The sequence below is a fragment of the Anneissia japonica genome, unplaced genomic scaffold (assembly GCF_011630105.1).
Source record: "Anneissia japonica isolate Jap-2015-1 unplaced genomic scaffold, ASM1163010v1 scaffold718_len1063573_cov188, whole genome shotgun sequence".
Lineage (NCBI taxonomy): Eukaryota > Metazoa > Echinodermata > Crinoidea > Comatulida > Comatulidae > Anneissia > Anneissia japonica.
Window position 1 is genome coordinate 298,120 of NW_022727435.1, and position 13,060 is coordinate 311,179.

The 13,060-nt window shown below is 40.4% G+C and overlaps 2 protein-coding genes across 2 annotated transcripts; both read left to right on the plus strand.

The window, feature by feature from the left end:
* Positions 1-246: 246 nt before the first annotated feature.
* Positions 247-1,299, plus strand: LOC117113733. Its single transcript, XM_033257176.1, has one exon. It carries the CDS (start codon positions 247-249, stop codon positions 1,297-1,299), a length of 1,053 nt encoding a protein of 350 aa, XP_033113067.1.
* A 1,720-nt stretch (positions 1,300-3,019) lies between these two features.
* On the plus strand, positions 3,020-4,260 carry LOC117113734. The gene is made up of 2 exons (XM_033257177.1): positions 3,020-3,470; positions 3,563-4,260. Exons 1-2 carry the CDS (start codon positions 3,020-3,022, stop codon positions 4,258-4,260), a joined length of 1,149 nt encoding a protein of 382 aa, XP_033113068.1.
* The last annotated feature ends 8,800 nt before the right edge of the window (positions 4,261-13,060 follow it).

Consider the following 13,060-nt stretch of genomic DNA (forward strand, 5'->3'; position numbering starts at 1 on the left):
GCTGGTGGATGTAGTAGTAGGTGATTTGGTAAAGCATAGAGCGGTAAAGGAGGGTGAAGATAGAAAGTTGGTGGAATTCATCGATCTAGTGGAGGTTAGCTACCGAAATTTGGAGAGAGCTGGCTTGGAGAAGGAAATGGCCAATTCTCGAGTGGTTGGAGAAATAGAGAAGAAATTACCGGACGATGTGTTAGATGGGTACGAAACATACATGATGAGAAAAATAAAATCGGAGAAACTGAGAAGATGTCCGGTTTATTGAGTTTCTTGGAAGAGGAAAGGAAGAGTGTAGAATACTCTATAGAGAGTCTGCGTAGCTGCCATATCACAAGCCAGCGTACCAAACCAACTGCATCAGTGCATACGGCTGATGTTCGTGAACCACTACTAGCTAACAATACGTGTCTGATCCACGATAGTGCCCAGCACACGACAGAAGACTGCAGAGCATACCTGGCGAAAGCTGTGAGTGACAGAATACAACGAGTTAAGGAAAAGAGAGCATGTTTCCGATGTTTGAAACCAGGTCATGGTGTATTTAAATGTAAGAAAGGATACTGTGGGAAAGATGGTTGCCAGAGAAAACACCATCCATCTATTCACTTTCAACATCCCGAGAAGCCAAGGGAGGTGAAACGGAATGGTGCGGTTTTTAAGCCTGGAGGTTGTATGCTGATGGCGATTGCTGTTAAAGCTAGAAATGGGACGACGCTTAACACAATATTTGATAGTGGAGCAACAGCATCAATAATAACACATGAGGCTGCAAGAAGAGTTGGTGCTAAAGGAGATCATGTAGAGATAAAACTAACCAAGGTAGGCGGAGAAGAAAACGTAGTAGAAACAAAGTTGTACGAAATACTATTGAAAGACAGAAGTGGAGATATTGTGAAGGTTAAAGCATATGGTATGGAGAGCGTTACCAGTGACTTAAGGGTTCAGGATGTCAAGCGACTAGCCGGTTTACTGAAGGTGGATTGGAGGACAGTTAATAGACCTGTGGGCAGAGTAGAGCTGTTGATCGGCTTAGACTACGCCAATCTTCAACCTCAGAAGATAAAGGTGGTGGGTAATCTAATGTTGAGTACCAGTCCATTTGGTAAATGCGTAGGAGGATGGCATCCAGTTTGCGAGAGTGAATCGTTAGCAGCTATACATTTGACGCAAGTTGATACCCTTTATAATCAGTTCTTGACTATCGAGAGTATTGGAGTTCGGTGTAACCCTAAGTGTGGTGGATGTAAATGTGGTAAATGCCCATTAGGTGCAAAGGAGTTCACGTTGCAGGAGGAGCGTTAAAAACTTCACTCGTTAGAGAAACGTTTGAGTAAAGATCCAGAAAAGGCGAAGCTGTACAATGAACAGATACAGGACATGATTGAGAGAGAGGTAGCCTAAGAGGTGTCTGACACAGAGTTGCATGAGTACCGTGGACCGGTTCATTATATAGCCCATCACGCAGTTCCTAAGCCGGATAGTGAGAGTACACCACTGAGGATAGTTTTTGATAGCAGTGCGAACTACTACTAAACAACTACTGGGCAAAGGGACCAGATCTCAACAACCGTTTGTTAGGTGTCTTATTGAGATTCCGGCGGGAGAGAACGGCAATAGTAGGTGATATACGAAAAATGTATCACAGTGTAGGGATAACTATGTTGGACCAGCATTGTCACAGGTTTTTGTGGAAAAATATGGAGGTTGGGAGAACACCTAGTACATATTGCGTGACCGCAGTAAATTTTGGTGATAAACGATCGCAATCAGTGCATTGCATAAGATGGCGAAAATGAGTGAAACGTTCTTATGGAGAACGTTTACATGGACGACGTTCTGGACTCCTGTGAGAGTGAGGAAAAGGCGCTAAAGAAGACAGAGCAAATGGATAATGTATTGGAGTCGGGGAATTTCAAGATTAAAAGGTGGATCATTTCCAGCAATTCTTCGAACGAGTTTGAAGCATTGAAGGTACTGGGCTTGAAGTGGGAGCCAATAGCAGACAAATTGAGCGTGGCGTGCGGCAATGTGGTAGATGACTTAACGGATGGATTGACAAAGAGAAGGTGTTTCAGCCGAATGAATGCCGTGTTTGACCCCCCTCGGGCTGTTGTCACCAGTTACGGTAAGAGCGAAGATATTGTTGCGGAAATTATGGGGAGAAAAGCTAGCTTGGGATGCACGGATAGCAGAAGCAGATGCTAAAGAGTGGTTGGCGTTGTTCGACGACATTAGAACGTGCAGTCAAGTCCAAATATAGAGGTGCATTAAACCGAGCAACGTAAAGGAAAGGGTAAAACCACTCCTGATATTGTTTTCAGACGCATTGGAAAGAGCAATGGGAACCGTGGCCTATGTACAGTATGAATGCGAAGATGGTACCTACTCCGTGAGGCTCATGGCAAGCAAGAGTAGGGTGGCACCTATACAAATAACAACCATAGTAAGGTTAGAACTTAGCGCAGCAGTGTTAAGTGTTCGTTTAGCTAAGACAATCAAAGATGAGACCAGTATGGAGTTTGAGAGAGTTTTCTACGTTGTGGACAGCCAAATAGTAAGAGCCATGGTACAGAAGGAGAGTTATGGTTTCAAGACTTTTGTAACCACCCGGGTCGGGGAGATTCAACAGCTCTCCGATCCACAAGACTGGTGGTGGATACCGGGGGAGTCTAATATGGCGGATTTGATATCTAGAGGAGGTTTTCCAAGTGCGCTGTCCGAACGGAGCAGATGGCAAATGGGTCCAGAGTTCCTGAGTAGGCCAGTCAGTGAATGGCCAATTTCCCAAAGGTGCACTCAAGAAATCCCAGAGAGAATTGGTGTTGTGATGACAGTGGAAGTAAAACAGACATCTAATGATTCTATCCAGATTCAAAGTTTAGCAGCTACTCAAAGTTACTAAGAGTGACGGCTATTGTCCTGGAGGTTCTGAAATGTAAGAGTTTCAAGTCAGCATCGCTGATGGTAACAGCAGAGAAACTAAAAGGAGCGGAGCTATATTGGATTGGAAGCTCAGAAACCTATGCGAGACCTAATGCACAAAGAGTATCCTAAGTTCCTCAAAAGGTATGGTAGCTTAGGTCCACGACTTCGAGAAGATGATGTTATTGTCGTTGATCGGGCAAAGGAACATGTGCATTTCAGTAACAACCACGAAATGGTTCCTCTGCTGCCACATGATCACGAGTTTACTAAGTTGTACGCTGTAATGACACACGATGACGGCCATAATGGTGTTGAAACAACGATGACTAAGATCAGATCACATTATTGGGTGGTGCGACTTAGGCGGTTAGTAACCAGTATAAGACATAGCTGCATCCGATGTAGGAAGTTTGAAGGTGAAGAAATAAGGCAGCAAATGGCACCCTTGCCCTTGCAGAGGCTGAAACCTTCGCCACCTTGGAGTTCGGTAGGATGTGATTTGTTTGGACCACTGAAAGTCAAGGGAGAAGTCCAAAAGCGAGTGAGAGGCAAGGCCTACGGAGTAATATTCAATTGCCTTGTTACAAGATCAGTTCATTTAGACTTGATGACGGATTATAGTGAGGATTCCTTTTTGAAGGTGTTAGACGGTTTGTATCCATAAGAGGATACCCGAATGAAATATTCAGTGATTGTGGCAGTCAACTAGTCGCAGCGAAGGAGAGTATCAAAGGGTTCAGAGTTCGTCATGGAGTTGAGTGGACATTTTCCACACCAGACGCACCATGGCAGAATGGTGTCACCAAGAGTTTAATTCGAGGAGTTAAGAAGTCGTTATTCCATGTCATAGGAGAGCAGGTGTTGTCGTACGAGGAGTTGCAGACAGTGCTTTATGAAATTGCAAACTTGATGAATGAGCGACCTATTGGCAAGCATCCTACGAGCCCAGAAAGTAATTACTTATGTCCAAATAATCTTCTTCTCGGACGTTCATCTGTGAGACCTCCAAGTGGACCCTGGTGTAAGCTGGGTAATAATGCACAAAGATTGAGATTTGTTCAGAGATTGACTGACCAATTCTGGCAGAAGTGGACACAGGATTACTTTCCTACACTTATCGTGAGAAAAAGATGGCATATGGAACATCGTAATTTGAAGAAGGGAGATGTTGTGGTTATTAAGGAGGAGAACGTGAAGAGAGGACAGTGGCGACTTGGTAGAGTTTCTGAAGTTTTTCCAGACTCAAGAGGATTGGTGAGGAGTGTCGAGTTGAAGACTACGAAGGTCGAGCCACGTGAAGCGAGCAGTGCAGAGACTGATTTTGCTGATACCAGTTGAAGAACAATAGCTTGGTGTAGACATATAGTAATGTATGGAGCTTGAGTTACTAGCGGATCTGATTGTTATTTTATGATCGTTTAGGCTTTTAATTTGTTATGATTACTAGTAATTAAATCCTAAATTCAGTGACTGGAAAATTGTCATAAGGTTCTGATATTTTGCTTAGTAGGTGGGTGGAGTGTTTCGCAGAGTGCGAAATTTGATTTATTATCTGGGGGTGTTTCTATAGTGGATTCCATAGCCGTAGTAGTGAGTTTACCGAGTCACCTTATACCCGATTCACACGTGAAGTTAAATTTAACAAAAAGTAACAAATTGTAACCGAGCGATCCCTCCCGAGTTATTCCTACCGAGATAAAAAGTATTCACACGCGTCTGTAAGGTAATGCCGAGGTCGTGTAAAATTTATTCAGTGTTTACTCAATGAGGCGCTAATGCACTTTTGCACCTAACTTTTAATTCTTAATTTTTTACCTCAACGTTCTTCTCACAGTCACAACATATAATTAACAAACATTTTCACCTGATTTAACTACTCACAAAGTACCTTTTTCAACAAATAAGCCCACAAATAAGTACAGCGAATCTGCGTTCGCTAGCACGACGAGCGGCTGCCATTTTGCGATCATTAAGAAATTGCCAGAACTTTTAATTCTTGAAGTTTATACCTCAATGTTCTCACAGTCACAACCTATAATTAACAAACATGTTCACATGATTTAACCACTCACAAAGTACCCTTTTCAACAAATAAGCCCACAAATAAGTACAGCGAATCTGTGTTCGCTAGCATGGTGAGCGGCTGCCATTTTGTAATCAGTAAGAAATTGCCAGAATGTCTTGAGTTTACAGCGTGAAGTTTTTTTATTAAACGTTTATGAAAACTTATCTATTTGCCGTATTGTCATTGTTTATATTGTATGGTGCTGTTTGTGTGTTCACATGAAATTCACACGTACAATAATTACTAATTACAAAAATTTGTAATGATCCAAATGCGTACACAGATCGAAAAATAGGGCCTAGCGGCCTAGCTCTAAATAAAAAAAAACAACTATTAAAGCCAATGACAAACGTCGGTTCGATTAACCTCGATTACGACAAGAAAGTTCAAAAAGATGGTACTGCATGATGCCACATTTTGTTGTTGGATGTTTCATGGAAAAATTCCAATTAAAATTATAAGACTGGCCTTTAATGGTTTCAAAATTTAAGAATTGACTCGGACATTCTGGCAATTTCTTACTTGATTGCAAAGAAGTACAGCTCGTCGTCGTGCTAGCAAGCGCGGGAACCCTGTATCAACCTATATTTATAAAGGTATCTTTTTGTTGAAAAAATGTACTTTATGAGTGGTTGAATAATGTAACAATGTTTTATAATTATGTGTTGTGACTGTGAGAAGAAAATTCAGTTAAAAATATTAAGAATTAAAAGTTAGGTGCGAAAGTGCATTAGCGCCATTCAATGAATCATTTTTCCCCCTACTGCGATATAGGTCTAGCCTAGGCCTAATTGAGAACCCCTGTCACAGATGGACTGTTGAACCCACCATCACAGTAAACATTAACAACTGCTGTACTACTACTACTAAACTAGGCATAGCTTTCAACGTATCTGTTGACTCTTGATAATACTAGTAATAATACTAACACCATCCCGACGATTTTATGTATATCTTCTTCTACCATTACTAATTAACATCAATAACAAGGGTAATTCATTCATCATTGAGAAAAAACTAGGCCTATCTATTTCTAGTGGATCAGAATCGTCTGCAGAAGGAAGAAAATTCAAAGAACCCTGTGAAACACAGTAGATTTTTGTTGTGTTGAAATCCCTGCGCATGCGCAGATCCATCCATGCTACATCTCGGAAGCTTTACCAGCCTCAGCGAGGCTGGTAAAGATTACCGAGACGTTCCGAGATTTTACAAGGATATTACACGGAGGTACTTTCACACGTGCCGTAAAATGTTACTTTTGGTTACATTTGTTACATTTGGTAAGATTGTTGTACGTGTGAATCGGGTATTAGCGTTGAATTGAGATTTCGTTTATAATGATATAACTTAAGAGATGCTAGACGTGTGTAATTAATTAACACATAGTAGATTCATATAGATAGAACGTTTAACATATTCTTTCCCGTTATTCATGTTAATACCGTACTGTTGTAAGGTGAGCTAGCGTAGGTTTATTGCCGCGCTAGTTTCACCCTACGGGATTAGTCTAGGCCTAACTATCTTTTGGCCGGAGTTAATAGTTATCACGTGTGTAGATGTAGGCCTAAATACTAGCTCATGTTTACGATTTAAGTTTCCAGCTCACATATGTGATTGATGGCTTTTCTAGTGACACCATACAGTATGTGGTACCGATTAATCAGATAATAACTACAGAAGAGTTAATTGTCATTTATTGATTTTGTTATGCTATAGTAAAATACATTGATTGAAATCGCGAGAGTATAACATGCAGCTGGAGTTAGAGGACGCCGCCAACGTCGGTGTTTAGTGTCTTGAATATGCATGTTTAGCTTATTTTTTGCATTTCTTTGAATGTTTTGTTTATTACAGGTTTTCGAACCTGACTGCTGGTGCTTGTTTGAAAATAAAGCAAACCGATTAATTTATGCTGACTCCTGTCATTCATTATTCAAACGAAACAATAGTAAATATTGTATAAAAACAGGTTTAATTTATTGGTTTTTTAAGGAAAATGTATTTAAAATAACAAAATATTGTTATGCTGTTGAAATAATTGATGCGGAAAAAAATTTATTCCCGCATCAATATTTCCCGAATTTTTTACGCTTGCGGAATTGATAATTGTTAGATTATAAACTTTACCATCACGTAGCGACCTCTATAGTTAATAATATCGCATGTTCCACTGTGTCATACATTACCGCCACCTAGAGTTTGTAAATAGGTCAGCTTATGTCATTTCCGTTTTTCTTGACACTTTATAATAAACAGTTGAAGCAGTTACATGTGTTGTTATTTTATCTTGTTAAATCTTGACTAAAAGCTCATCCACCATTACTCCAAATAGTAAATATGAGTGCAACAGGTTATGGGCCCAGGCAGCGTATACTGTTTGATGGTGAAGAAAGCAGATATAAGCTATGGGAAGTAAAGTTTTTAGGGTACATGCGTATACAAAAGTTGCATGCTACCATCCTTCCTCCAGGAGGCGTAGAGCCAGAGGAAGATGACTCGGCGAAGAATGCAGTGGCATTTGCTGAATTGATCCAGTGTTTAGATGACCAAAGTTTATCCTTAGTACTAAATGAGGCTCCAGATAATGGTAGGAAAGCACTCCAGATACTAAAAGGACATTACCTGGGTACCGGTAAGCCACGCATCTTGGCATTATATACTGAACTTACATCTCTAAAGATGCCCCCTAGTGAAACTGTAACTGACTATGTTCTCCGTGCAGAGACAGCCGCCCAATCCCTCAGGCCAAAGAGACTGTTAGTGACTCTCCTAATAGCTATGGTGCTGAAGGGTCTCCCATCAGAGTACAAAACGTTCTCTACAATTATCGTGCAACGTGAATCAGCGATGACCTTCAGTGACTTTAAGAAAGCCCTCAGGAGCCACGAGGAGACTGAAAAGGCTTCAAAATCCTCCCTCACTCACCCCAGTGAGGACAGTGTAATGCACATGGCCAACAAAGGTTCATCGATCGTCTGCTATGCTTGTGGCAAACCTGGCCACAAATCTCCAGAGTGTAAAAGCAGCAAATCGCAGAAACCCAAAGGGCAGGGTCGCAGTCGTTAGTGCGAAAACTGTAAGAAGAAATCGCACAACACGAGTGAGTGCCGCAGTAAGAAGATTCGACAGGACAGCGCTAAAACAGCAGCGACATCTAGTGGTGAAAATAAACAGAAACATTCTTTTGTTTTTAAAGTTGGTGTTGATCTAGACTCTGCTAACAGTGTTCAAATAAGTGAAAATGCATTATTAGTCGATACAGGTGCTACGTCACACATTTTCAAAGATAAGTCAAAGTTTATAGATCTTGACGAGAGTGTCAAACTAGAAAATCACCTCATTGAGCTTGCCGATGGTAGCCGGACAAGCGGTATAGTTAGAGGTAAAGGTGTTGCTAGTACAACTATACATGATTCTGGTGGTAAATCTCATGATATAATACTAGAAAATGCATTGTATATTCCGTCTTACGAACAGAACATATTTTCAGTAGGGTCAGCCAACAAGATAGGTGCTTCTGTAAATTTTGGGCCGGACTCATCAGAGATGCATGCACCAGATGGGACCAAATTTCCTATCTCTAAACAGGGGAACTTATTCTTCCTAAATAACACTATCAATTCTAAAACTGGTGCATACTCTGTTGACGATTGGCACAAGATACTTGGTCATTGCAATGTCAATCACATATTGAAGCTGGAAAAGGTTGTTGATGGTATGAAAATTACTGACAAAGATGCTTCTGAGTGTAACACCTGTGTAGAAGGTAAAATGACAAAATATCGTAACAGGGAGCCGGATAAAAAGGCCAGTAAACCATTGCAACTTGTACACAGTGACTTAGCCGGGCCAGTCACGCCCGTCGCTAAAGAAGGTTTCTGTTATTGTATATCTTTTGTTGACGATTACAGTGGTGCAACGTTTGTGTATTTCTTAAAAGAAAAGAGTGATGCCTTGTTAGCAAGTGAGAAATTCTTAGCGGATTCCTCTCCCTATGGTAACATTAAATCACTAAGATCAGACAATGCTGGTGAATATTGTAGCAATGAGTATAAGTCATTAATGAGTAAAAACAAAATAAAACATGAGTTCTCAGCGCCCCACTCTCCACATCAGAATGGTACGGCAGAAAGGGCATGGCGCTCATTGCTTGAAATGGCTAGGTGTATGTTGTTAGAAAGCAAATTACCTAAAAGTCTGTGGACTTATGCTATAATGGCTGCCGCTTATGTTAGGAATAGGTGCTATAATCCTAGACTTGGTAAAACTCCAGTTGAGGCTCTTACAGGTGAAAAACCAAACTTGAGTAACCTACATAAATTTGGTGCAAGTTGTTATGTTTACATTGAGGGTCATAAGTCTAAGCTAGATGCAAGATGTGATCCAGGCTACTTCGTAGGTTATGATAGGAACTCTCCTGCATATTTAGTGTACTCACCAGAGTCTAAAACTGTACGTAGGGTCAGATGTGTGAAATTTGTGAATGATGTTGAGTCTGACTTAGTCCCATGCAAAATTCCTGAAGTTGACACACAGCCCACTCCAGATACAGAAGACCGTGAGGATCACCCAGCGCCACCAGCACCAGATGCTGGAGTTGCAGGTGGCCAAGCACGTCCACAGAGGGAGCGTCACAGACCAAAGCATTTCGAAGACTATACAACTGACTATACTGGTCAGGATAATACAGAACTGAACTCTAGTGTTAATGACAGTGTAAACTACACCATTGATTATTGCTATAGCTTGTCATATGTGCCAACAAATTATAGTGATGCTATGTCATCCCCAGAAAGTAAAGAATGGGAAAAGGCTATGAAAGATGAGTACGATTCTTTGTTGGAGAATGATACATTTGTGTTGACAGATAAACCTGCTGATAGGGCCTTAGTAGGTGGTAGGTGGGTTTATGCCATTAAACTAGCCTCAAACGGGGAGGAAAAGTACAAAGCTAGATATGTAGCAAAGGGCTATTCACAAGTGCAAAATGTGGATTACAAAGAGACTTTTTCCCCCACTGCAAATGTTACCTCCATTCGAATGCTTGCTCAGGTTGCTGCGCAAGAAAATCTAATTGTCCATCAGATGGATGTGAAAACCGCATATCTAAACGCCCCCATTGATTGTGAACTTTACCTAGAACAGCCAGAAGGTTTTAAAAAGTGTAATTATAGAGGTGAAAAGTTTGTTTGTAAACTGCAAAAGTCATTATATGGACTTAAGCAAAGCGGTAGGAACTGGAATTCTGTAATTCATAGTTACTTATCTCAAAACAGTTTTACACAGTCAAAGTCGGACCCATGTGTGTATGTCAAATCAAATGATAATGAAAAGTGTATCTTAGTTATCTGGGTTGACGATATCATTATCGCAGCAAGTAATGATCAATTGTTGAATGATGTAAAACAGCTATTGCACAATAAGTTCAAAATGAAAGATATGGGTGTCTTAACATGGTTTCTAGCAATTGAATTCAAGTGTGCCGAAGGTAGTATTGAAATGTGTCAAAGTAAATACATTGAAAAGATACTGAAGAAGTTTAACATGTCTAACTGTAAAGCCAAGTCAACACCTTGTGAAATTGGTATGAATAAGCCTGTTGAAAATGACGAAATTTTTGACAATGTGTCTCTCTATAGAGAAATTATAGGTAGTTTAATCTATCTTATGGCTGTCTCTTATACACATCTAGATGTGTATAAGAGACAGAAGGTACTCAGTACAGGGCATTAAAGTTTGTCAAAACTGACAATTTGGACCTCGTCGGATATAGTGATTCTGACTGGGGAATGGCTCAAGACAGGCGTAGCATTAGTGGTTACGGATTCAAGCTGAATCATCAGTCTTCACTTATCTCATGGAAGAGTAAAAAGCAACCAGTTGTGGCACTATCAACATGTGAAGCAGAATATATCGCTTTGTGTCTAGCCACACAGGAGGCCTTATTTCTCAAACAACTGTTTTCTGATATGATGTGTGTTCAAACAAAGTCTGTAAAAGTCCATGTTGATAACCAGAGTGCCATTTGTCTTGCCAAAAAAAAAAGTGAGTAACCAACGTTCAAAGCATATTGACAAAGTTCGTAAGATCAGAAGTTAAAATAGGAAATATCGTTGTGGAATATATTCCAACAGAAATTAATACAGCTGATGTATTCACTAAACCTTTGAGTAGAAACAGAATTGACAAACTCTTACTGTGTTGAGAGTCAATGTCATATTTATTTATTTATTTTATTTTTGCCTTTGTTTTGTATTAAGAAAGATTTTTTATTTCTTTACAGTATTTGTTCTAAACATAAAACAGTTTTGCTATGTAATCTATTTTAGTGATGAAGTGTGAAAATTGTTCAAAAGTATTTCCACTGTAATGTATGTAAAGTTTAAGAGGGAGTGTTAGATTATAAACTTCACCATCACGTAGCGACCTCTATAGTTAATAATATCGCATGTTCCACTGTGTCATACATTACCGCCACCTAGAGTTTGTAAATAGGTCAGCTTATGTCATTTCCGTTTTTCTTGACACTTTATAATAAACAGTTGAAGCAGTTACATGTGTTGTTATTTTATCTTGTTAAATCTTGACTAAAAGCTCATCCACCATTACTCCAAATAGTAAATATGAGTGCAACAATAATCTAATAAATTTTTATATTTGCCCTAACATGTGTACATTGCGCCTCGGAAGAATGTCAAAGCAGGTCAGGTCACGTCACTGAAGCCCGCCCGCCCAGTTATAACATTTTATGCTCGGCACACGTTCAGACTTCATTCCAAAGTCGTAGTTCGAAAACATTTTGTTCCGAGAACGTGGTTCATCTGGGTTCTAGCTAGAACATTCTGTGCTCGACATAAATTTCATTAACACACGTTCCGACTACAAAAAATGATGTGTGCCGAGAACATTATGTGCCGAGAACATGCGCCGAGAACACAGTCTGAATGCCCAGACTGATGCTGCACGACGCGACAGCGAGCGCTTCTACTCCATTACGGGGGTGAAGCTCTCTACGACATTTTTCAAACTCTGGCTAACTCTGGAGACACTTACGATGCTGCAAAAGATGCGCTCAAAACCTATTTCGAGCCCAAGAAAAAAGTATCTTTTGCAATCTACACATTTCACCAACTGCAACAGGGACGAAATGAGTCAATTGATGCGTTCGTTACCAGGCTACGCCGAGCAGCAAAGCCGTGTTCATTTGCGGACTGTGATAATGAGATTAAGTTGCAAATTATTCAGCATTGTTCTCCGAAACTCCGTCGGGCAGCTTTGAGGGACCCAGCACACATGCTTGATAAAATACCAATGGTCCACCCTTTAACGGTGAAACTTTTGCTAAATTTGCAAAACATCTTGGTTTTAAACACAGAAAAGTTACCCCACTCTGGCCCGAGGCTAACGGGAAGGTAGAGAGGTTCATGCGTACTTTCCGGAAAGCCCTGCTTACCTCCACTCATTGGAAACAGGACATGTTGGCATATCTTCGAAATTACAGGGCAACCCCTCATTCCACAACTGGCTACGCTCCATCAACTATACTGCTTGGCAGGGACATAAATGTTAAAATCCCCTCTAAAGGGTGGAGGAATGATGACCAGTTAAGAAAGAATGATCAAAAGAACAAAATTAACACTAAGTTGAATGCAGAGAAAAAGAGGAAAATTAAGGAGAATAAGATAGAAGCGGGGGACATAGTTTTAGCTAAGCAGAACAGAGTTAACAAGTTCACTACAACTTTTAATAAAACCCCGTTGGTAATAGTCAGGAAGAATCATGACATGTTAACTGCTAAGTTTCCCAATGGAAACACAATCAACCGGACTACTCTCATTTAAAAAAAAATTAACTTGCCTGCCAGAAGCAAAATCGCCACCCCTAACGTTATTGATGATGATGACATTATAGATCATGACTATGAAGTACCTGGTGTGGTTTCCTTGCAACCTCGTAGATCGGGAAGGGTAAGGTTCCGACCACAGCGTCTAATAGAGCAAATTTAACTTTGTATGGCAAGGTAGTAGTGTAGCGAGTTGGTCCCTCACAGGTTTTGAAATATGCTATTGTTCA